At 53.5% G+C, this 21,596-nt stretch overlaps 2 protein-coding genes across 8 annotated transcripts in view; one reads left to right on the top strand and one right to left on the bottom strand.

Annotated features, from left to right (window-relative positions):
- Positions 1-21,596, top strand: part of SEPTIN11 (septin 11) — a 78,812-nt gene that overhangs the window by 18,138 nt on the left and 39,078 nt on the right. For 3 of the 7 annotated variants that reach the window (XM_023927109.2, XM_023927108.2, XM_086890786.1), the window contains exon 1: positions 8,213-8,763. In XM_023927109.2, the coding sequence (XP_023782877.1) occupies positions 8,686-8,763 (78 nt within the window). In that variant the 5' untranslated portion in view covers positions 8,213-8,685. Of the gene's footprint in view, positions 1-472; positions 585-8,014; positions 8,109-8,212; positions 8,764-9,618; positions 9,841-21,596 lie in introns of those variants that run through there. The other 4 variants (XR_015287340.1, XM_086890789.1, XM_086890788.1 and 1 more) reach the window with 2 other exon arrangements.
- On the bottom strand, positions 3,198-5,627 carry SOWAHB (sosondowah ankyrin repeat domain family member B). The gene has a single exon (XM_086890763.1). The coding sequence runs from the start codon at positions 5,596-5,598 to the stop codon at positions 3,352-3,354; it is 2,247 nt and encodes a 748-aa protein (XP_086746889.1). The 5' UTR covers positions 5,599-5,627; the 3' UTR covers positions 3,198-3,351.

Raw genomic sequence — 21,596 nt, 5'->3', positions numbered from 1 at the left:
CTCTTGCTCACCCACTTTTCCCAGGAACGCTTTTTAACTGCACGAAAGCCTCTCGGGTTGTTTGTGCTGGGCTCCCACTATTGCTCCAGCCTTGGGTCCACGTCCAGAGGCGTGAATGCAGATGGACATGGAGCTGTGCTGTGCTGCTTGCTCTGAGCCATCAGATGAGGGGGTGTGAAGGTGTGTGCCCCGGGAGCAGGGAGAGGGATTCGCTTTGCCAGAGCTTCCTAAGGCTCCGAGTGCTCAGGTTTGACAGCCTGTGCTGGGCAAAGGCCAAGGCATGGAAACACCCTCCCCCTCTGCAGGTCGTGGGCTTCGGAGTACAAAGCAGCTGATCAGAGATAAGCATGACAGAGAGGAGGGGTGGACTTTATCAGCAGCAGCGCCAAAGTGGGAGGTGTGTTTTAAATGCAGCGAGAGGAGAGGGCAGAGTCCTGCCGTGCATTAATCCATGGCGTGTCCTGTGTTTCAGGGCGGTGCAAAGTCAGATGCCTGGACTGGGCGTGAGGCAAGGAGGCACATCCAGCTGCAATGAGGAAACAGCAGCGTTGCACAGGTGTGGAAGGGGCCAGGCAGGCTGACAAGTGAGTAGCAAGGAGATCAGGAGAACCTGGAAACGGAAATGCTCAGGCTCAATGTGTGTATATCCAGTGGTGGATTACTCCTGGCTGACTGGATCTGTGATGCACCAGGAGTGTGATTCCTCCAGGCATGGCTGAGGGAAGCCTGCCTCCCACCATGGGCTCGAGATGGGTTTCACCCTGTCCACTGCTTATTTCACCAGCAGAAAACTTGGGAGGATGAGGCTTTGTAGGAGTTACAAGAGTGGTTATTCCCCCAGGTAACTCTGTGGTGTAGGAGCTGTGCAATATTAGCAATGTAAGCAGTCCTGATACCACTAAGGTGATAAACCACAGTGAATGCACACTGAATCCAGAATGGAAAGTTTTGAGCTTCCTAACAGTTGCTCTGTAATTTAAACATTGGGGAAACCATCTTATCTGTGTCATCTCAATAGGCAAGCAAACAGTGATCACAAAATTAGGTCACAAGTTACTTAGTTCAGCGGTCTGACAACACTGCTAGTGAAGAGAAAAGGGCTCTGAAAAAGATGACAGGTGAGGTCTGAAACACTGTGCAGGGGAGAAAAAAGTGCCACTTAGGTTTGCGTCACGGAGAAAGGTCAGGGAAAGGCTGTAAGACGAGAATCCCAAGGTAGCACTATCTTAGCAGCATGGATGTTACAAAGGGGAAAACCTTGTTCTTTGGAAGCTCTCTCTGGAGAAAAAATCTGCTTCCCCCTCCACCCCCTCCAGCTTTAGTCATTTCACAAACTTCTTTCATTTGGGGTTTCCTTCTGAGAAGCTCCCTGAGCAGGGAGGCTCTGGTGGCATCCCTGACATCCCCTGTCAACAGGGCTGCTCTCTAGGAGCTCATAGCCAAGGCTTGTGGCAGGCTTTGGGGAGCCCTTTCCCGAGAGAGCTTGGTGCATGGTGTGAATAATGACAATGGCTCTAAATGTGGTGGAAAAGGCTTCATTGTTTTAGCAGGCAGCAGCCACTTGGTGTGTTGGTGTGACCCAGACTATAAACCCCAGCTGGACTGAAGGGGAAAGGGGGTACACAGGATTCCTCCTGTTGTGGGGAGGGTCCTGGAGGGCCCTCCATGTTCTCATACTGGTAGCTCAGAGGCCACTTCACAGCTGAATTTCTTATGAATTCAGGTTTGTGTTGTTCTCATAGGGGAATGAACATTGACAGGACACTGCTTTGGTTTACTGAACTCTTTGCTCTGTAAAAGGAGAAAAACAGGCTGGGAGAAGGCTGCAACTTTTGGTGGCCCAAGAGTCAGGCAGAACAGCTTCCCCTCTGCAGGAAAGAGTTCCTCCCTCAAATAAACCCCAAGCAAAGCGGAGACCTCAATTAGTGCTTGAGCAAGGACTCGAGGCATTCCTTGGCACTCGTGTTATGCAAGGGTCAGGTTCTGCTGCCCTCGTTCCTGTTCCTCCCCGAAACTGCAGGCCTTCACACACATGCCTCAAATGGGTGAGCGGTCCCACCTATGGCTCTGGTCTGCCCCAAAGCCTCCCACTGAGGCTGAGACAGCAGTCCCAGTTCCACTGGTCCTACACCTGGGGTCACCCAGCAGCAGCAGCCTGGCAGCACTGGATCCCTGTCTCATGTATCTTCTCTCTCTTCCTGCCTCCACTGAGGATCTATCAGAGAGACGGATTAGGTGCCAGATGAACTTGTTGCAAGTTTTGGCACTTTAGGAGCTCATTTGTGCTAAATCAGAGAGCAGAATACATTATAGGACCCACGCAGCCCAGTGAGATTCGTAAGGGCAGTTTGTTTTATAAAAACTCTGACGAATGACTCCTCTGGACATCTCTTGACTGCACTTGGCCCCCAGTCCCAGCTGTCCCCATCACACAATCGCCTAACAGGCAATCTAGGGCTGGTGTCTCTGGGAAAAGGCAGCTCTGGTTATGAAACTGCCTTCCCTCTGCAAGGCTGGGACCCGTACTAGAGCACAGCTTCATTTTTGCCCAACACAGAATCCTACCACAATGCTTTCCTTCCCGAGGCGTGGGAACCTAGCCACAACACGGGTACCACTTCCTAATCCTGCGGTGTGAGGAGAGCAACTGGAGGTGCAGGAATGAGGGAGCAGCAGGGATACTGCTGGGGAGCAGGGCTGTGGTGCTGCCCTGCATTCCTTTCAGCATGGGCTGGTGGGCAAGGTGGCCTGGGAAACGCCCTTCCCTACCGGGGCTCTCCCGCTGCCGCCCTCTGCCACAGCCAGGTGCTCTCTGAGGACTCTCGCCGGAAGGCTGGATCTTGATCAGCTGCATTTTTAAAAGAGGGACTCATCCTTAATCTGCTGGGATTAAAAAGGGATGTAGTTTTACTGCTCCCCAGAATTTAGGTGGTGTAAACAAGTGTTTTGCAAACCCCAGGACCAACAACAATCTGTCGCTGTCAGCAAAATCAAGTGCTCTACCCTGATTGGGGCCAGACTTGAGCCTTACCCCAGAGCCATGGTCCCACTAATGCTGGTGATCGTGGCAGCGCCCAGCAGCTGGTACTGGCCCTGTGGGCTGCAGAGGACTTGCCTCCCGAGCGTTCTTCCTGCTTCCAGCAGAGTTACTGCATCCTTGCACTGGTAGAAAGGCAAGAAATGGGAGAGAGGGCAGAGAGGCTCGGACAACAGTTCATTGGAATAATTTAAAAGTACATTCTTCAATAGGTTCAGTCTGTTTCACAGCTTTTGCTCTGCCTGCGTGGCTTCCTCTCGCAGGGTGGCCAGCGAGGTCCCATCCCTGCTGGCAGGGGATGCCGGGGAGCTGTGTCAGTCACTGTCACTGCCGGACTGGTGGGACACTGTCCCACGGCCCAGCTGCACCCTGAGGCAGGCAGGCAGTGCTGCCCTGCCGCTGGACGGCGAGACCTTGCTGACAGAGGACACGCTGCGGGCCAGGGGCTGCGTGGGGAACATGATGGTGCCGCGGGGTGCCTCCAGCAGCTGCCAGATCTCCCCCGAGGTGGAGCTGCCCAGGTATTCCCACGGCCGGCGCCCGCTGCCGTCCCGCACCTGCACCTGGCAGCCCAGCTGCAGCACCAGCACCTTGATGACAAGCTGGTGGCCGTGTATGGCAGCCAGGTGCAGCGGCGTGTACCCGCAGCCCGAGCGGGCGTCCACGTCCAGGGCCAGCCCGACCTGCCGCGCCGCCGCTGCCAGCTCCTGCAGGCCCGGCCCGTCGCCGTGCTTGGCCAGCCAGTGAAGGACCGTGAAGCCTGATATGAAGTCCCTCTGCAGGGCCAGCTCAGGCTCTTCCAGAAAGAGCCCCCGCAACTGAGCCCAGCGGCCCGCTGACATGGCCACCAGCCAGGCGTGCTCCCGCTGTCCCAGCGGCACCAAGGGTCCCCGGCTTGAGGCGTTCCTGGGGGAGCTCTTGGAGCGGGGCTGCCGCCCACCGTCATCGGGCACTGATGGGGGGGTGCCCTGCACCTCCGACAAAGCCAGCTGGCACCTGATGCTCCGGAAAACAGGCAGCGGTGCTGGGGGCTGGCTCTCTGGGGCTTGGGGCACTGCGGGGCCCTGCGCCGGCAGCAAGGACTGGGATGGGGGTGACCTGGCAAGGGGAGGCTGCAGGGAGCGGGGTGGGGATGGGAGAGTGGCGGATTGTGGCAGGGATTGGGGTGGGGGGGACTTGGTGGGGGGCAGGATCCCGGGATCTGACGGCAGTGTCAGGCTTTGACGCGGGTGCAGCCGCGGGACTTGAGGTTGGGTTTGTCCCTTGGGGGTCAGCCCCCTGGATCCCCTGGGCAAGTCTGGGGATGGCCTGGTGGGGAGCTGCTGCAGGGACCTGGACTGCGATGGGGGCAGCCTGCTGGAAGCGAGCGCCTCGGGGCCTGGTGACAGCCGTGGCGACGAGGAGGGGCTGGCAGGGAGTGCCTGCAGGGACCGGGACAGGGGCAGCACCTCCGGGGCGGACAGCAGCGGCAAGGATCGGGATGGGGGCAGCTCGGGGGCGGACAGCAGCGGCAAGGATCGGGATGGGGGCAGCTCGGGGGGGGACAGCAGCGGCAAGGATCGGGATGGGGGCAGCTCGGGGGGGGACAGCAGCGGCAAGGATCGGGATGGGGGCAGCTCGGGGGGGGACAGCAGCGGCAAGGATCGGGATGGGGGCAGCTCGGGGGGGGACAGCGCCCTGGGGCCCGATGACAGCGGCGGGGACTGGATAGCTCCGGTGGGGGGGCGTCTCCCCGGGCTTGCTGAGGGCCGTGGAGCCTCCTGCAAGGACATCCCGGTCGGCTGCGGCGGAGACCGGGGCTGAGGCAACCTGTAGGGAGGCGGCATCCCCGGGCCCGGCGGCAGCGGTGGCGTCCGGGAGCGGGACGCGGTGGCAGAGGGCAGCCCGGCGGCGGGCGGCGGCGGTGACAGGCACCGGGGCGGCACGGCGGGGGACAGCCCCCCAGGAGCCGACGGCAGCGCCGGGGGCCGGGGGTGCGCCGTGCCGCCGGGGCGAAGCGCCCAGGGGCCCGAGGACAGCGGCTGGGTCCGATACGGGGGCGGCTGCCGAGGGGGCGGCGGGGAGCGGCAGCGGGGCGGCCGGGGGCCGGGGCCCGGCGCGGGGACGGCGGCGGCAGCGCGGCGCGCCCGGCGACACTCGCAGCACGGCCCGCCGCGGCCCCGGGCGGAGCAGCCCCCCGCCCCGCCGGGCCGCCCCCGCCCCGCCGCCTCCCCGCGGGGACCGCGCCGCCCGTCGGGCTCGCGTCGGGCCGGCGGCTCCTTCTTTTCCTCCTCCTGCTCCCGCTGTTCCTCCGGCGGCGGCAGCTCCTCATCGAGGAGGTCGCGGTACCTGCGGCGGAGGACGATGTCCTTGGAGGCGCCGGGGGCGGCGGCGGGGTGGACGGTGGCCAGGGAGTTGACGAGGCTCTTGAAGTACTCGCGGCGCTCCCGCCGCTGCTGCTCCGTGAGCGCCGGGTCGCGGAGGAACCGCTGGAAGTGGCGGAGCAGCGCCGTGTTGGGGGCTCGCCCCCCGGCCGCCCAGAGGAAGTCCAGCACAGCCTCCTGGCTCAGCTCCCGCGCCATGCTCCGCGCCGGCCGGCTGTCGGTGCTCGGTGCTGTGCTTCGGTGCTCGGCACTGCAGCCAGGTGCGGCATGAAACCCGCCTCCTGCCGCGCCGGGCCTCTCCGCCTCCTCCTCCTCCTCCTCCGCGGCCGGGCCGCCACCCCACGGTCGCCTTTGCCCGGGGTGGCGGCCCGTGGACGTGCGAGCTGGGGTGACAGCGCTGAGGAGAGGTGACACCGAAGGAGAGAAGCAGGCTAGAGGTGCGGGCGGAGCCGAGAAGTGAGAAATGGCGGGCAGTGAGACCAAAGATCTGCTTATCAGTCATTGTGTCAGGACAGGAGATGATAGGCACAAACTGAAATGCAGGAAATTCCATTTGTGTGTGAGAGAAAACTGTTTTACAGTGAGGGTGGTCAGCTGTGGGAACAGGTTGGCTGGAGCAGGTAGGTCTCCATCCTCAGGGACATTCAACGCTACATGAGACACCTAAACACTAGAAGTGCCTCCCAACCTGAGCTGCCCTCTGGTTCAGTGACTTAGGAAAACTGGCAATAAAGGTGTATGAATGTGCTGTGGTTTGGGGTAGCTGTTATTACAAGTGTGTGGGATTGTACCCATGTACGACAACCACACACAAATACCCAGAGTGTCTGTAGTCAAATCATATCTCACCTCATCTCATCTCTGTGTTTGCTGTGTGGCTGAGAGAGGTTGGACACACGTTGTACTGTTGTGGGGATCTCCCTTTGGTCAGAACTGCCCACGCCATTAGCACAAGTGTGTTCATAACAGCTGAGAGGGATGGGTAAGATCAGTGCCCCTCTGGGCAGTGTTCCCTGTGCGCACCAAACAAATGATAGCCCGTGCCCCAAGCAGTTTGGGGACTGAGCAGTGGGTAGAAAGTGTAGGAGAGAAGGTGTGCTGGAATTTCTGTCTTGCAGTCAGAGAAGGGAGGGACTGAGCTCAGTGTAGGCTCCCTGGCTTTAAAGGGGTCTGGATCAGGCCCTAAGTCACACTTCAGAAGCCATCTCTGCTGCAGGCTCCCAGCTATCCATAAATATTTTTAGCTGCCTGTCATGTAAGCATCTGGAATATCCTCCAGCCTGCTGCAAACCCAGAAGTGCGTGCAGCCCTCACGAACCACGGACAGAGATTGTGATGGATGCTGTGTACAAGCTCCATCCCATCAGCAGTGTTCATCTGGCTGAGGTGCAGGTGCTGGGGAGAGGGTAAGGCTCGTGTTAGTATTTTATCACTTTGCACATTCCTTCAGTGCTGTTCTCCCAGGCATGAATACATTTCTCCCTCCCCTTCTGATGAGCCCTGGATTGTAGCCACAACAGCATTCGTTAGCAGCGGGCTCTCAGCACTAGCCGCTGAGAGGAAATGAGTGGAGCAGAATGGCTGTAACCGTGATCACAAATAGGAAAGGAGGGTAGATTGTGAAGATAAAGAAATCCAAATAAATGGCAGTGGCAAATACTACTATGGGAAGTGTTGCTTTGGCTTAATGAACTAAGGCTTAAGCAGGAGGCTTTCAGTGGGGTCCCCTTGGCTGTGACCCATTTGTTTGTGAGAGGCTGGTGATGCTCTTTGTCTGTGAAGAGGGGAGCTCCCTTTGATTCAAGGGCCAATTCCCCTCACAGCCCCAGCTGAAAAACACATTTTGGGTTTAAGGGGGTGTAATGCTGCAGGCAGGCAGGGAGAAGTGTAGCCCTGCTACCTGGGCTTGCTTCATCACCCATTTCATGCTGAGAGGTTTAAAGAGACTCTTGTATCTGCTTACTGTCCAATGATTTACCCTGTCTGCAAGCTGGTCACTTTTGGTTGAGGGCAGGGCTCTTCAGAATGGCTGAATTTATCCCAGTCTCACCCTCTTTGGGGGTTTTGGGTGCAGCAGGTCTTTTGATTCTTTGGGTGAAATTTGAGTGAGCACCAAGTAGAACTAATCACAACATGGAGGCAAGATCAAACACTATGTCAACCTTAAAGGGAAAAAAAAAGCGCACACCACTTAATCTTGTAGGTTTCTGTTGTTGTCCTAGAAGATGTTGCCTTTAGGGAGCTCTGTACCCTTGTTTGTCTTTAAAAAGGAGGGAAGTTACCAGACTTCTGTGTCTGCTTGTGTACCTTCTCATCCCCTTTAACTGACAAATTGCCCTGTAAGGACACAAAAGGGCATTAAAGCCCCTTTTTCTGCTCTGTCTGCAAAATGATGCCCAGCTCTGGAAGCACTGACACAGCTCCCATGGGGTCTCTAGAATGAGGGGCTGGCAATTCCCTTTGCCTGGGTGTCGATTTGTTAGCAACAGGTATGAAACTGTGAGGAACTGCACTGAACATTAGGAATTGAAAAGAACTGCACTGGCTGAGATCTAGGTAGATTGCAGAACATCTCTTTGTGCTGATGTTTTTCTCCCCCCTCTCTCTCTTTCAGCTCAGCCAGCCATACCCAGGAAGGTGTATGTGCATGAGTATCGCAGAGGAAACTCGGCCACAGCTCTCCCCGCTCCGGGCCAAGGAAGGACACGGTGAGTCACATCAAGGTTTTGTGAGCACAGGAGGTTTCCGTGTTGGTTGAGTTATGCTGATGCAGGAGTATCATGCATCTCTAATCCAGACGAGGGGAAGCTCTGTCTGCCTCACCCACAGGTGCCACGAGGGCAACTCTTTAGATAGGATCACCAGGTTTCCACTAGAGGCTGCACTGGTCCGGGTGCATTTCCTGGCTCCTCACCCGGAGCTGTGCGTGCAGGAGGAATTTGCTACAAGAGCAATAACGAGTCTAATAGCAAAGCCTCCCTCGGATACTGGCATGAACGCCTAACATGTTAAAGTGAAAAAAGCAAAATGTTCCTGGTAGACACCCTTGGATGTCTGTCTGTTGGTGTAGCAGCTTTGCTGGTCAGGGCTGCACCTGTGTCCAGCTGAGGGCACTGCCCAGGTGTAGATCCTCAGCTGCTGGTGGGGAGCAGGGTCACTGAGCGCACTCCCATGGGCTCTGGTTCAGGGTGACCACTCCAAGATCAGCTCCCGAGTTCTCCAAAACACAATCATAAAAGCTGCAGGAAGGAGATACCTGGACTCTGTAGCCCTCTTCAAACAGCCATGTGTTACTACGTAGCCGTACAGAAATGGCTTTTGGAGGGAAAAGGTACAGGCTTGACTTCCAAGGCACTACAAATGGTAAGTGTACAGCAGAGCTCTATTTGCTTACCACTACCCCAGGTCATTTATTTGTGCTCTCAGCTTTTATTCTGCTGGCTTTTTTCTTTTGATTCTGTGGATGTTCACACAGGGGGTAGCACTGGTGTGTCCATAATTCAGTGTATCCTTCATGTGTGTAGCAAATAGGGTCTCTTGTCTTCTGTTTGGGGTTTTATGTCTCACAAAGCAGTGCAGGGCCCTTTCTTCATCACTATTTTGGTCAAAGATTTGCAAGCATACATGTTGAGCTTAGCCCTGAGACTTCCCCCTTTTTTAGGTAAAGGGACATCATGCTCAGCACCAGGATGTTAAGTGTTTGTCAGCTGGAGTGCCGAGGAGCCAGCTATGCTTCTCTTCATCCCTGGAAATCATTTAGTGGAGTGGGAGAGCGACTGGGCACCGTGGCTGCTGTTTGCAGTAACGAATTGTACCAAATTTGTTGAAAAACTCTGTGTGTGTGTGTGTGTGTTTGACAGAAGCGCTCGGAGAAACAAGAGGAATGAGGTGCCAGGTTTTGTCCTCTGCGCTGTTATACAAGGGAGTTAAGGGCTCCTGTGTGCTTCCTTGCTGAAAATAGCTCTTTGCCGAATCCCCGCACTCCTTCTTCACCTAACTGCTGGTAGGAGGCCCGCGCTGATCGCTGGCTTAGCCATCTCTTTGCAAGGCTCTGCGGAGCAGCCGTGTCTGTGCGTTCAGCCGTGGCGCTGCCAGGGTGGGCGAGAGAGCCCCTTGGGGGTTTAGGGGACGGGTAACCGGGGCCCGGCCTTGGGGGGCGTGGGCAGGAGCGGGCTCAGCGGGGTCACCGCCGGCCACTGCCCGCAGCCTCTCGGGGTTCCCCGAGCGGCGGGGCGGTGCCGCCCGCCCGCCCGCGCTGCCCGGCGGCCCCGGGGGAGGGCCGGGGGGGTCCCGCCTCGCCGCCCGGCCCCTTTGCATTGCGCATGGGCCCTCCCCGCCGGGTGGCCATGTTGCAGTGCTAGCAGGCAGCGCACAGGCGGCGGGCGGCAGCGCAGCGCAGAGCACCGCAGCGCGATGGCCGTGGCCGTGGGCAGACCGGCGGTGCGCGGGGCCGGGGGGCGGCGGGGGCAGCGCGGGGCCGGGCCCGGATCGCCCGAGCGCGGATCTCCGGAGCGCGGCGGCGGGCGCTGCCGGGGATGCCGCGCCGGGGGCTGTAGGGGTGCGGTGCCCGCGGGGGGCTGCGGGGGCAGCGGGGACGCGATGCCGGGGGGCGCCGCGGGCTGGCCGCGCCGCGCCTCCTCTGCCCCGTTCCGGGCCGGGGGAGCCCGCGCGAAACTTTTTCTGGCCCGGTTTTGGGGCCGCGGCGGGGAATTGCGGCGGGCGGCTGCTCCCGGAGCCCCGCGGGCACGGGGAGACGGCGGGGGTGCTCCCGCCGCCGCTGAGGGGCTGGTGCCTTGCCGCGCGGGTTTCTGCCCTTCTCCCTCGGCGCTGGGAAAAGCTGAGAGCGGGAAGGGCTGTGCCCCGTGCGGGCTGGCTGGCGGCGGCGGGCGGGACGTGCCCGCGCTCCCCGGGAGCCGAGGCGCGACAGTCCCGGCACGCGTGGAAGGCTTCGAGGGGCACGCGTGTCCTGCGCTCTCCGGCGTGACCCTTTTGCTGGGGACCTGGTGGCCGGGAGGGTTTTTACGTTCGCGTTGGGAAAGACAAAAGATTTCCCCCGCGCAAGGGAGAAAGTTAAAAAAAACCCAAACCCGCAAAAACGAAAAGATGCCGAAAAAGAAAAGGATCCAGCTTGCAGAGACGTGAATGAAACTCCACCGTGACCGGACTGAATGCACTTTTGTGCATCGTCGGCCGGGGGAGGGAGAGATTCGACCGACTTGCCGGTAACTTTTGCAGTGCTTGGGAGTAACATCGAAGTTGCCCACGAGCGGAGGACTTGAATGTGGCTCCCTTTCAAAATAAGAAAATGGTCTGCGTTCAAGACGTGACCAGGATGAGAGAAGTTTCCTTTAGCGTTTATTATGTGCTTATGGATCTGCGGGGCTGTACGTTTCCTCTGATGTGGCAAAGTAAATGTATGGAGATGGGGTTAATGGTGTTACTGGAGGTGGGGAAGTTGTGCTACTAAGCACAGTAAGAGCTGGTGTTCCTTAACAGAATACCTATAAATTATACCAGCTATTTGTAAAGCTTCTTCCAAAATGTTTCCTTGATCTTAAGGTCTAAAGCATGCTTGGAAATTGAAGTTTATTTCTCAGTGTAACAATATGCATTGAAATCAAGGCTTCAGATGGTTTTTTTTAATGGGCAAGCTGAAGGGTATTGCCAAACAGAGCCTTTTGGCTTTGTGTGGAGAGGTAATTTTTGAGCAGCATGAATAGGCTCAGGAACGTGGCTTATTGCAGGACGTGATTGCTGTTTGTTCTTGTGGATGTGTTTGGCCCTTTTATTTTGTTATTATGTTAAACTGGTGCTGCTCCTGAGCCTCGTGGGATATTTTCGTTAAATCGAGTCCAAGGGCCATCCCAGAACAACCTCCACAGAGGGTTTGGCACCAGTAAAACCAAATCCTTGTCTGTGGACCGCTGAGTCCAGTCCAGTGGGGCTGATTGCAGGATAAAGCATCCCTCAGCGTGAGAGGAGCATGTGGGAGAGGGAAGGAGGAGGGCACTCTGCTTCCTCGCAGGCAGCTGGTGGGCAGAACCTCCGTCCTCCGGAATCCGCGCTTTTTGGACAAGGGAGTTGTTTTATCTCGGGGTGATAAGAGGAGAAGGGACAGTGGCTGGCTTTCAGGAGACGTTGGGGATGTTCTCTCTTAGGTACCTCCTTATCTAATCCTCTCTGCTCCCACTTTGCATGCTGCTGTTGTGTTGCTGGGAGGGTGGCAGGGAGTTGGAAGGAGTAGTTAATTATATGTTAGAGCAAGGCAAGACTGGTGAACGTTTGCCTTTCCAGCTTTCTTACAAAATACTATTAAGTGGAGCCATGAGTGGCATGCATCTTGTTGGAGGGAGAATTAAAGGAAAGGGGAAAGGAAAAGGAAAGGAATGAGACCAAAAGCGAGTCAGTTAAAATGATGATAACATTCCTGAGTCACAACCTTTTACATCCTGGCAGGATATGACATTATGCTAATTGTAAAAGTATGCATAAAAAAATAACTTGAGCACACTGCTCTGAAGTGTCTGTGTTTAATTGTAGCCGAGCAGGGCGTGTTTTGGTAGGATGGGCGGCTTTCTTTTTAAGGCCCTGATGCCACAGATGTAAGGCACATGTGTAATGTGCTGCCTGTAATTTCACTGGACTTGATGGAGACTGATCTCGGCATGCAAACGGCAAGGCATGCATAAGCAAAGTTTGGCAGGATTGGTGCTGGGAGCTGCCGTGGGAGCTCTCAGCTGATGGAAGCCGTGCCTGTGTTTAAACGTGCACCAGGCTGAGAGGATGCTGTGCTCATCCGGGCTCTGTGTGAGATAAGGCACTTCCAGTCTGGAAGCTGTTGAGATGTGCTGGATAGGGGACCCTTTTCTTCCTCTTGGATTAATTCCCAGCGTCTTGACCAGTGTTGGATGATTTCTTCTTAGATCAGAGTGTGGAGGAGGGCTCTGGCCTACCTACCCTTCTCCTTATGTGTTTATCCTAAATGTTTACAGAGCCAGAGCTTGATTGTGTTGCAGGAGAGAGACTCATGTTCATTCAAGAGTGTACCTTGGTGTGCCCCCCTCTACAAGCCTAACAAAAACTGAGAGGAAAATGAAGCTGGAATGCAGATTTTGCATGGGAACCATAGAAAACAGTAACTGGGAGATGAGAACAACACAGTGTATTCTTACTCTTCAATCTGTCTTAAAAATAATTGATAATGAGAGACTGCTGGTTTCCATGGAGGGGAGGAAGGAGAGGGAGATGGGAAGGTAGAGCAGGGCTGAAGCCTCTGTGCTTTGTCTTTGAGCAGCAGATTTGCTGTCACCCACTGGGGTCACAGGAGCTGGGATCAGCACCTCTGCAGAGCCACATCTGTGTGTGCTGCTGGGTGCCACAGGGCCACCATGCCCGCTGGCCTGGGACAAGAGATGGGCACCAGGCAAGGGGTGCCCCATGCCTCTGCACTGGGGGGCTGCAGGCTCCTCACAGTGAACATGGTGGTGCTGTGGCTGTGGGTGGCACTACTTGGGCTGCTGAGGTGGCCAGGGCACAGGGTTTTTGGCTTCCTTGCCTGCTGCTGCCAAATGGGGCTTTTGGGCCTGGCCTGACTCAGCTGTCTGCACCAAGGAAACAGCCCTGGGTGGTACACACAGGAGTGTATTTTAGTTTGTGGCCTTTTTGTTTCCTTTATTCACCTCGCTGCCTTGTTTGCAGTAGGAAATTCTTTCATACAATTCTTGCTGCTCCCATTGATGTTAACAATGGTGGGAACCTGCTTGCTTTGATTTCAGCACAGCCTCCGTCATGGGGCAGGTCATGTGTCCAGCCCACCACACGCTTAGGACCTCTGGCTTTTGCAGTCAGGGCTGGGCTGGAGTCAGGACCTGCTGGAGATACTTGGAAAGTCCTTACTTTGTGTAGGTGAGATGATGGGGAAGCAATTTTAGTGCCTGAGTAAGGCCTCTAAAATAATGATGGGGGCTGATTAGATAAGCAGCATGAATCTGAGAAATAAAATATTTACTCAGAGCTGAAGCTTGTTTTATATATCCCCTTCCCACCCTGAGAGAGAGAGCTTTCCTGGCTGGCTGTCCACTCTGAAGCCATCTGAGGGTTGTTGCTTCTCTTGTGGCCTTTCTGTGGCTCTTGGAGGTGGTTCTGGGAGCATCAGCGTGAGGCTATGAGTGAAGCAAGCTCAGTACTTGCTTGGCAGGAGAGATGCCAAGGGCATGGGGTCTTCTGCTGGCTTGGCAAACGCTGCAGCTTCATCCAGCCTTACCCTTGGCGTGGTTTGGCTCCAGGTTTCGGTCCTGTGAGATGCAGGAGCTCTTTCAAAAGCAGCTTCAGCGTAGCTGAAAGCGTTGGATGCACCCAGGTGATATAAAAATAAACAAGAAAAGGCCTCCCAATAGTACTCGAAGCTTTTTTTAGGTACTCAGTGTAGCTGCCTTCACTTCCAGCTCTGTGAGCAGCTCTCCAGCCCGCTGGAGTAAGCGATGCGTAATAATGGTTCAGACAAACACCACGGCGTGGGGAGAGTTCAGTGCTGCTGCTGCTGCTGCTGCTGGAGGAGGCTCTGGAGCAGAGACATGGCACCAACTCTGGGGTCTCACTCTCCCACGTAACAGCATCCTTAACAGAAATTTACCCCAAATGTCATTCTTGCTCCACGGAGTGCAACTCCTTGTTTGCATCCACTGTGCAGTGAGAATAAGGAATGCTCCTTCTTGGCTGCTTCATCCAGTCTGGGTGCCTTTCCCCATCCTCAGCACCATGGTGCCTGGTTCAGACCCAGGACTTGGTGGGCCAGGACTTTGTTGCCAGAGCTGTTCTTGCCCACAGCTTGGGCAGGTGTGGTGAACGTGGGTCCACTTGGCCATAGGTGAGGTGAAGGAAGAGCCACAAGAAGGAAGAAACACTCCCTATGGTTTTCCTTTAGCAGTACCCAGCCTTTCTAGATGCTTTCTCCCTCTCTGGAGCCCTCTGCTCATTCCATCTAACTGGTGCTCTGCTGGCACAAGCTGTAGTCCAAAGACCATTACTGCCTTTCCCTGCTAGTACAGTTATTTTGCTGAGCTCCGTGATTTATGAGTCTTGAGCTATCTTTGGGACTCCTTACTTAAACACACAGGCTGTGCCCGTGTTTTTGGAGACATAGGCTTAGGAACTGAATTTGCAGTTAGAGCTCTTGGAAGTGTCTGAAAATAGGAAGAAGCTGCATCATTTCTTGCAGGCTTAAGGTTTTTGTTTTTCTGTAGTAGCATCCCACATAAAGTGCTGTCAAAGAGCAGACTGCTGCTGTTTTGAGGAGTTGGTGCTTTCTTCCATCTGAGCTTACAGCTTCTTTAGATCTCTCTATTGTCTAATTGGATTTTCTGATTCTGGGTTTATTTCCAGATGGGATCTAGCTGCTGGAAATATGTTATTGAAGTGCTGTAATTGTGGGTTATTTCTTTACCAGATCTGCTCATGAATACTTGGCACAAGCTAACAGAAGAAGGCTTGGTTGAAAAACACTTTGGTTTTGCCACGGTTGTTGCCCCCGCTTTGCCAGCGGCTCCTGGGAACTGATTGCCGTGCACAGCAGTAGTTCTAATATAAATTGTTCCTGGAAATCTGCATGCCTCTCATGTCTTTGCTTCAGGAATTATATTAACCTCTCTCACGTGAAGGGTGTGGAAGCGAGGAACTGTTTTGACTCCTGAGCGGGATATTTTTAAACGTCTTGCTGGGCTGTTCGGGGCCGTCTGTGGCTCTGAGCATGTTCCACCAAGTCTGGGTGTTTCACTGGTGGCTTCACTGGGTGCCAAGTGAATTACAACGTCCTGTGCAAGCACAAGGCCCTACAGAACTCATTTGCCAGACGTGTTGAACGCAAGTGTGCAAAGTGCTTTGTGTAAGCGCATGAACTTGGCTTGAATGAAGTTTCTGGCCGGCTGGTGGTGCCTCTGTAGAGAAAGTGAAAGGATCAAGTTGGGGAGATGGCTCATTTGGTGACCCCGTGAGCTTGTGGTTCGGCAGGGCAGCGCGGAGAGGGGTTCACAGGGAGTACCAGAGGGTGAACTGCAGTAGAGGTGGGATTGCAGGGCTGATTTTCACCTTCCAGGGAGAGGTTCCCACTGCAGACACGTCTTTGCGTTTTGACACACGCAAATCATCTCCCTTCAGCCCACGTGTAAACCCTTCTCCTCTCATCTGGGTCAGCCTGGAAGCTTTTGGCAGCTTTCAGATGGATGAACAGTGCCAGGCTGATGGTCCTGGCTTAATTTTTCTAGAACAAAATTTGGCAGACAACAGACTAGCTTGGAAATGAGAGACTTGCAACCTGGAAAGGTGAAGGTACAAGGTTATGACTGACTTATTTCTGGCATTTCTCTGCAGGAACATGGATTTCCTCACATCACCTGGATGTGTCTAGGAAATGGCAGTAAAGAGGTTGTGAATAAATGTAGCTGGATTTTCCTTTCCTTGCTTCTTCTATGATTAAATCTTTTTCTTTCCTCTGTTGTCTCCTTTTAATTGGTAGGATTAGATTTTTTGGATATCTGCGGAATGAACACAGAAACAGCATGGCTAGTGTTATTCCAATAGTCTTTGTTGTTGTTTTGTTCCTAGTTTGAGGTGTCAAGGCTGGTATTGTCAGAAACTGTCAAATTAAATAATTGGAAGCTGTACCCATTTATTGTGAGTTTTTACAGTGAAAAGATTAGTTTGTCATACTGCGAGCAGGTATTGGTCCCTGTAAATGCTGGGAGTGATTATAAGGCTTAACACAGCCATCTGGGACTGAACATATGCACAGTCCTCAAATCTTCATGTCGAGGCCCCAAGAGGTGCAGGGATTTTGTGATATCGTCTGGTGACAAATCACACCACTTCATCACCACATCCATTGGCTGCTGCTTTTTCCTCCTTCAAATCCGTTTCATGTCTGGGTTGGCCTATGGCAGGCCTCATTATGCCTTTGCTTTCTCAGGCACTCAGAGTTCTGAGGCCTGAGATTTTTGCCTGAGCATAAGCACAAAGAGAGGGGGTGAGGAAAGTAATTTTTCAAGTCTTGCTTCAGCAGTTTATCCAAAGCTTCCCACAACTGTGGCCAGGTAACTCAACTCCCTGCTAGTGTGCTTTTCTTAGCAGAAGAAACAACTGATCAACCATTATGCCTTTGTTAGCCTATAGAATCCGAAGATTGGGATTTTTAATTACATATGTAAAGGGTTTTGTTGGTGTCCTGTATCTTGTATGTAATTTCCAAGCCAAGAGAAATCCCTAGTGCTTTTATATGAATGCTTTTCTGCCACAAGCTGTCTTTTATCACAGAAAATGCCAGCCTAGTCTCATTCTGTTTCATCTGCCTCATTAATATTAAATACATGGCACTTTAATATGGCAGCCAAAGCAAAAGCAGGGGATTTCAGCTAATACCTGACAATGGCAAGCTGAGATTAAAAGATATCAGAGTGCTGTCGCTATATATAAAGTAACTGGCATTTTTCAGGAGCATTTGACCTAATTTATGTCAGTTCTTTTCTCCCCCTGCTCCTTAAATCTTTCCATCTTCGAGTGAGCCCGTGGATGCTCCTGCCTTTCTCGCAGGCCTGGTTCAGCCTTCTGGGGGAGAGAAGGATTTGGTGATGGCAACACAAGTCCCTGGTGTCCAGCGGAGACAAAAAGTGGCACCAGATCCGGGAGCTGTTTTGTGCTGTGGAGAGCCTTCATGGAAGAAGTGTGGACTTGGGCTGTGGGGCAGCTCTTCAGCGAAGCTGTGGTAGATTCTCCTGATGCTCTGAATGACAAAGAACCTATCTGAAAGTAAAAGAATAAACAACTTTTCAGAGAAATGCCTCCCCTTCTGGGACGTTCAGTTGATGGTCAGTGAACAATTGGAACGATTCATGTCGGTTTCTGATACGTGATTGAGCAGTTCTGTCAGGGGACCTTGGGCTGTGTGTTTCCAGGTAGCTGAATATTCACCCAGCTGGAAAGCACTCCTGCTATTCAGCATTTGGAGTCGAGCAATTATTAATTATTAGAGCAGTAATTACCAGAGCCACTCGGGATTAGGGTTCTTGCGGCCGACATGCTGCAAGTATTTCGACCTCTGTGTGGTCTTGGGCAAATGCCTTTGTCTTGGTGTGCCTTTGTTTGTGTGTGTATAAAGCAGGAGATAATTCCCTCCCTTGTTTTGTGAGGTGCCAAGCTGTGATCAGTGAATTAATAGTGCACCACAGTCACCTCTGCGGACCTCGCCCTGTTGCACCAAACCCAGTGAACTCTTGTGGCGCAGAGGCATTACCAGATTAATGCTTTTAATTAAAACTACTGTCAGGAAAACAACTATTCAAATAGGGTAATATGCAAGTTGTGTTTTTGAGGAGATGTAACAATGAGGAGGAAGGGTTTAAAGGTGAGCAGTGTAACTCTGACCTTGTTTCTCTGGGTTTGCCTGAGTGCAGTTGAGGGCAATTTTCACACAGAGCGTTCCTGAGAGATACTTAATTTCTCTGGTGTAGCCCAGAACCATTTAAACACAAAGACAGAGGTGTTTTGTTGCTTAAACGAAACATTAATTGAAATTGTGGGTTGCTGTGTGACTCCTGTCTGTTGGTGAACACAGCTGCATTTCCTCTAGGTTTGGCTTTGCCAGGAATGGAGCTCAGAAAAGCTTTTTTTTTTTTCCAGTGGGATGTACTTTACAAGATTTTGATATAACCTGTGGAAAGCAGGATTTTCATAGCCTAACAGAGTAACCTGATGATTTCTTCCAGAGGGTTGAGCCAGAAGGCCAGAAGTAGAAATCTAGGCTAGTTGTGATACAGTTTATATGCTGTCCTGGTTTCAGTTTGAAGGGAACTATAAAGTTCACACAGGCTAGAAAATGTTTCTGGTGTGAAATAGGTGGTTGGTCCCTATGTAAAACACAGGGTAAGGAGTCCCGGGGGAAGGGTGTGTGGATGTTGTCAGTATCCACGCTGTGGTAAATGTATCTTTTCCTGAGCTGCCTGTGCCAAAACATCTTGGCAATTGGAAGCTGCTCAGGGCTGGAGCCTGGTATTCCCGTTCTGGTGCCTGCCTTGCAGAGGAGGATTGTGTCCAAGCATTTGGGGTTCAGTGGTGCTAGGTGGAAGGAAGGAGGACGGAGCTGGCTGGATGTGTGCCATCCTCTGGGTGCTGTGTAAGTAGGAAGGCTGTGTGAGCCTGCTCTTGAGGTTTATGCTCCAGTTGGCACCCTCAGGGGCTACCGAGAGGCCTGGGAAAACGTGAATTAAGACATCAATCACCCGAGGAAGGGCTGCTCCATCCTGCACTGACTCTTCTGGGGTCGGCATGTGCTGCTGGCCAGGTGCTGGCACAGGCTCTTGGGCTGTGCTGGTGAGTGATGTGGGAACCCTCATGCTACGTGTACAGACTCAGCCCCTTCTCCTGGACGGCCGTGGGAGGAAGAGCTGGGCATTAGCCTTCCTCTTTGAAGGCTTCCCAAGTTGCTCAGCAGGTATTTATCTGTCAGACCCCAGCTGCTCTGGGCTGTGAGCAAGCCAGGCAGGGCTGCTTGTGGCTTCGTGCATCACCTCCTGCTCTGAGCAACGTGGAGGTGGAGGCTGCAATCTTAATGAAGAATATGCAGCAGCAGATCCCTCGCTTTGCTATCTCATTAAATAACTCGAGCCAAGGGCAAAAGCGTGCACCGCACATGGGAATTGTGCCCCAGTTTTGGGATAGGCGGCACTTGGAGTTACAGAGCATGTCAGAGCAAGGAGCTCCTTCATGTGAACTCATCTTCCCTAGACCTCTGCAGGAAGCGCTTGCTTGGAGCAGCCTTCATTTGCCTTGGGGCGTGTTTGTCTTCCCCAGTCCTTAGGTTTGGCTCCATGAATTTGCGACAGGATTTACCTGCTCTGTCAGGTCTTCAGAGCCGGGCTGCTGCAGGAGCCGAGCCCGGCACAGCGGAGCCTGCTCATCTGTCACGGCCGTTCTCTCTCTGGGCAGCACAGGCCTTTGCTCTAGTGGAGGGATGCCTGACATGCCCTTCTGCCCATCCTGGTGCTTTCCAGGGAAAGAGAGGAGTTGAGGAGAAAAAGGGGATGAGGAATCTGAGTACTGCGAGCACAAAAAGCTACAGCCTAAAGTTACCACGGGAGGTGCAAGGTAACGGCAGCTCCTCTTGCTTATTGTGGGTATTCAGAGAAACAGCCTTGCAACATGTTCCCTTCCAGGAGCTGTCCTTGAGCTATGGATTTCAACCAAGAGCACTGCAATATGCATCATCTGCACTCACAGGCTTGCAAGAGTTTGGATTGTGTTTAGCTCGACTGTTCTGGAGAAATCCGAGTAGCTGGACTGTCCAGAGGCGTAGTACTCCAGAGAATTCGGTCTGTTTGCTTTTGGGCTGGCAGGGAAAATCCCACTGGACGTGTGGGTTTCATTTAACCCTGCTCTGTTACGAGCAGTGGCGTGGCTTTGCTACAGCACAAGTCTTGACAGGAGGGCAGAAATGAAAATTCAGTCTGAATCCAACTGCTTCTGCGTTCTGCAAACACGACTGGGGTGGACGGTCGAAGCTGAGTGTGGTGGCCAACATTAATTAATCTGTGGGGGTGGAGACTGGCTCCAGTTGAACCTTCTAGCAGGACTGCTCCAACAGCTAATGGGTGTTGCGGCAGCTCGCGTATGGAATAATTTATGAATTTGGAAGAACGCTGTTCCAGAGAATGTGGGTGAATGCCAGTGGTTTGTGAAGCTCTGCCAACGGTCTTGTGAGCGGCGGGCTGCTGTGGGAAAAATAACATTGGATTAGTGCAGGGTAATGTTTGCAAGTGTCCCACTTAGCTCCTCCAGCCTGGCCCTTGTGCAGAGCTGCGCTGGGCTCTCGGCAGGACACTCTGAAGTAGCAGAAATGCATTAAATATGCATCTGCTGCGGCACCTCACAAGTGGGGAGCAGCACGGGGAGATGCTTTTAGCTGCAGGTTTTTCTCAAGCAGCATCTTTGTCATTTGGGAGGAGAATTTCCTTGTTCCAGGTCATTGGACTGTCTGGGCACATGCCAGATCACTTGATGTTGCAGCTCCAGGGCAGCTGGGTCCCACTACAGACCTGTCCCCTGGCTTGGGAGCTGATGTTGGGCGCCGTTTGTGCAGCCTTTCCCCGGCACCAGGCTCCAGAGGCGGATGTGAACCCAGCAGCACTCCAGGCCTCTTTCCAGCTTTTCAGGCTCCTGCTTTTAATTAAACTGTCGCGACACCGGGACAGCCGGAGGATGACTGAGATAGCAGAAGCCAGAGGTCCGGCTCACAAAGGTGTATGGGAGCCTTGGAATGCGGATGGGAAACCTTTGACAGCGCGTAGGGCAGCATCGGTGCCTGTCTCCCACTAATTGGGGTTTATTTGCTCTCTGCTTATCCGTCCACTCTCTGGCAGGGCTGAAAACATCTCTGAGGTCTGGTTTTAATAACAAAGTGTATCCTCAGAGCTGAGGGGAACCTTAGGCGGGAGCTGCCCCTTTGCAATCCTTCACTCTGTAGAAGCTGATGTGCACCACTTACCTGTGAGGATCTTTGTGGATTTGAGATAATTACAGAAGGCTCCAAGGAGATTTGCTGTACTTGATCGGTGTTACCTGGCATTTCTTTGCACTTGATGCCTCTAGGCTCGGTCACACGATAGAGCAGCTGCCTGCCTGCTGGCTAACTCGTTCTCCTCATGGAGCTTATCCCTTTGCCAGCCTTGAAAACATCTTCCCTCACACTTGCCAGCCAGATGTTGCTTCTGCTGTGTGTGTACATGACTGCTGGCTGCCTCTCTTGTTAGAAATGCCCATTGTTCCAGTGGACAGGTTGAAATGCAACATAATCCTCAAATGTTCTGGAGATTTGACACATACCACGAACTCCCTGAACACGCAGCTCTGCCAGAGACTGTGATGGGATGGGAAACTTGGGAAGAAGCAGCAGCTAGGGGAAGTCTGGTTCTGGAACTAACACACCAAACATAGAGGTGATAGCAGGTTTTGGATCAAGTCCTTGGAATTATTTGTAAGTCCAGAGAGAATTTTCTTGTTGCAGGAGACATTTAATTAGTATGTGGAATGTAACCACTAATGTAGGTTTGTGTCTTGCTAGGACTTTCCTTTAGGAATAGTCATTTTCTACATGTAGATGTTCAAATAATAGTTAGTGTTAATAGAACTTAGCAACAGCCAAAAGGAAAATATTT

Source organism: Cyanistes caeruleus, chromosome 5 (genome assembly GCF_971803275.1).
Source record: "Cyanistes caeruleus chromosome 5, bCyaCae1.hap1.1, whole genome shotgun sequence".
NCBI lineage: Eukaryota > Metazoa > Chordata > Aves > Passeriformes > Paridae > Cyanistes > Cyanistes caeruleus.
Note: the sequence above shows the minus strand (reverse complement) of the source record. Positions and strands in the feature narration are given on the sequence as shown.

Excerpts from the sequence above, each read along its gene's own strand:
- SOWAHB (XM_086890763.1), bottom strand. The coding sequence starts at position 5,598 with ATGGCGCGGGAGCTGAGCCAGGAGGCTGTGCTGGACTTCCTCTGGGCG.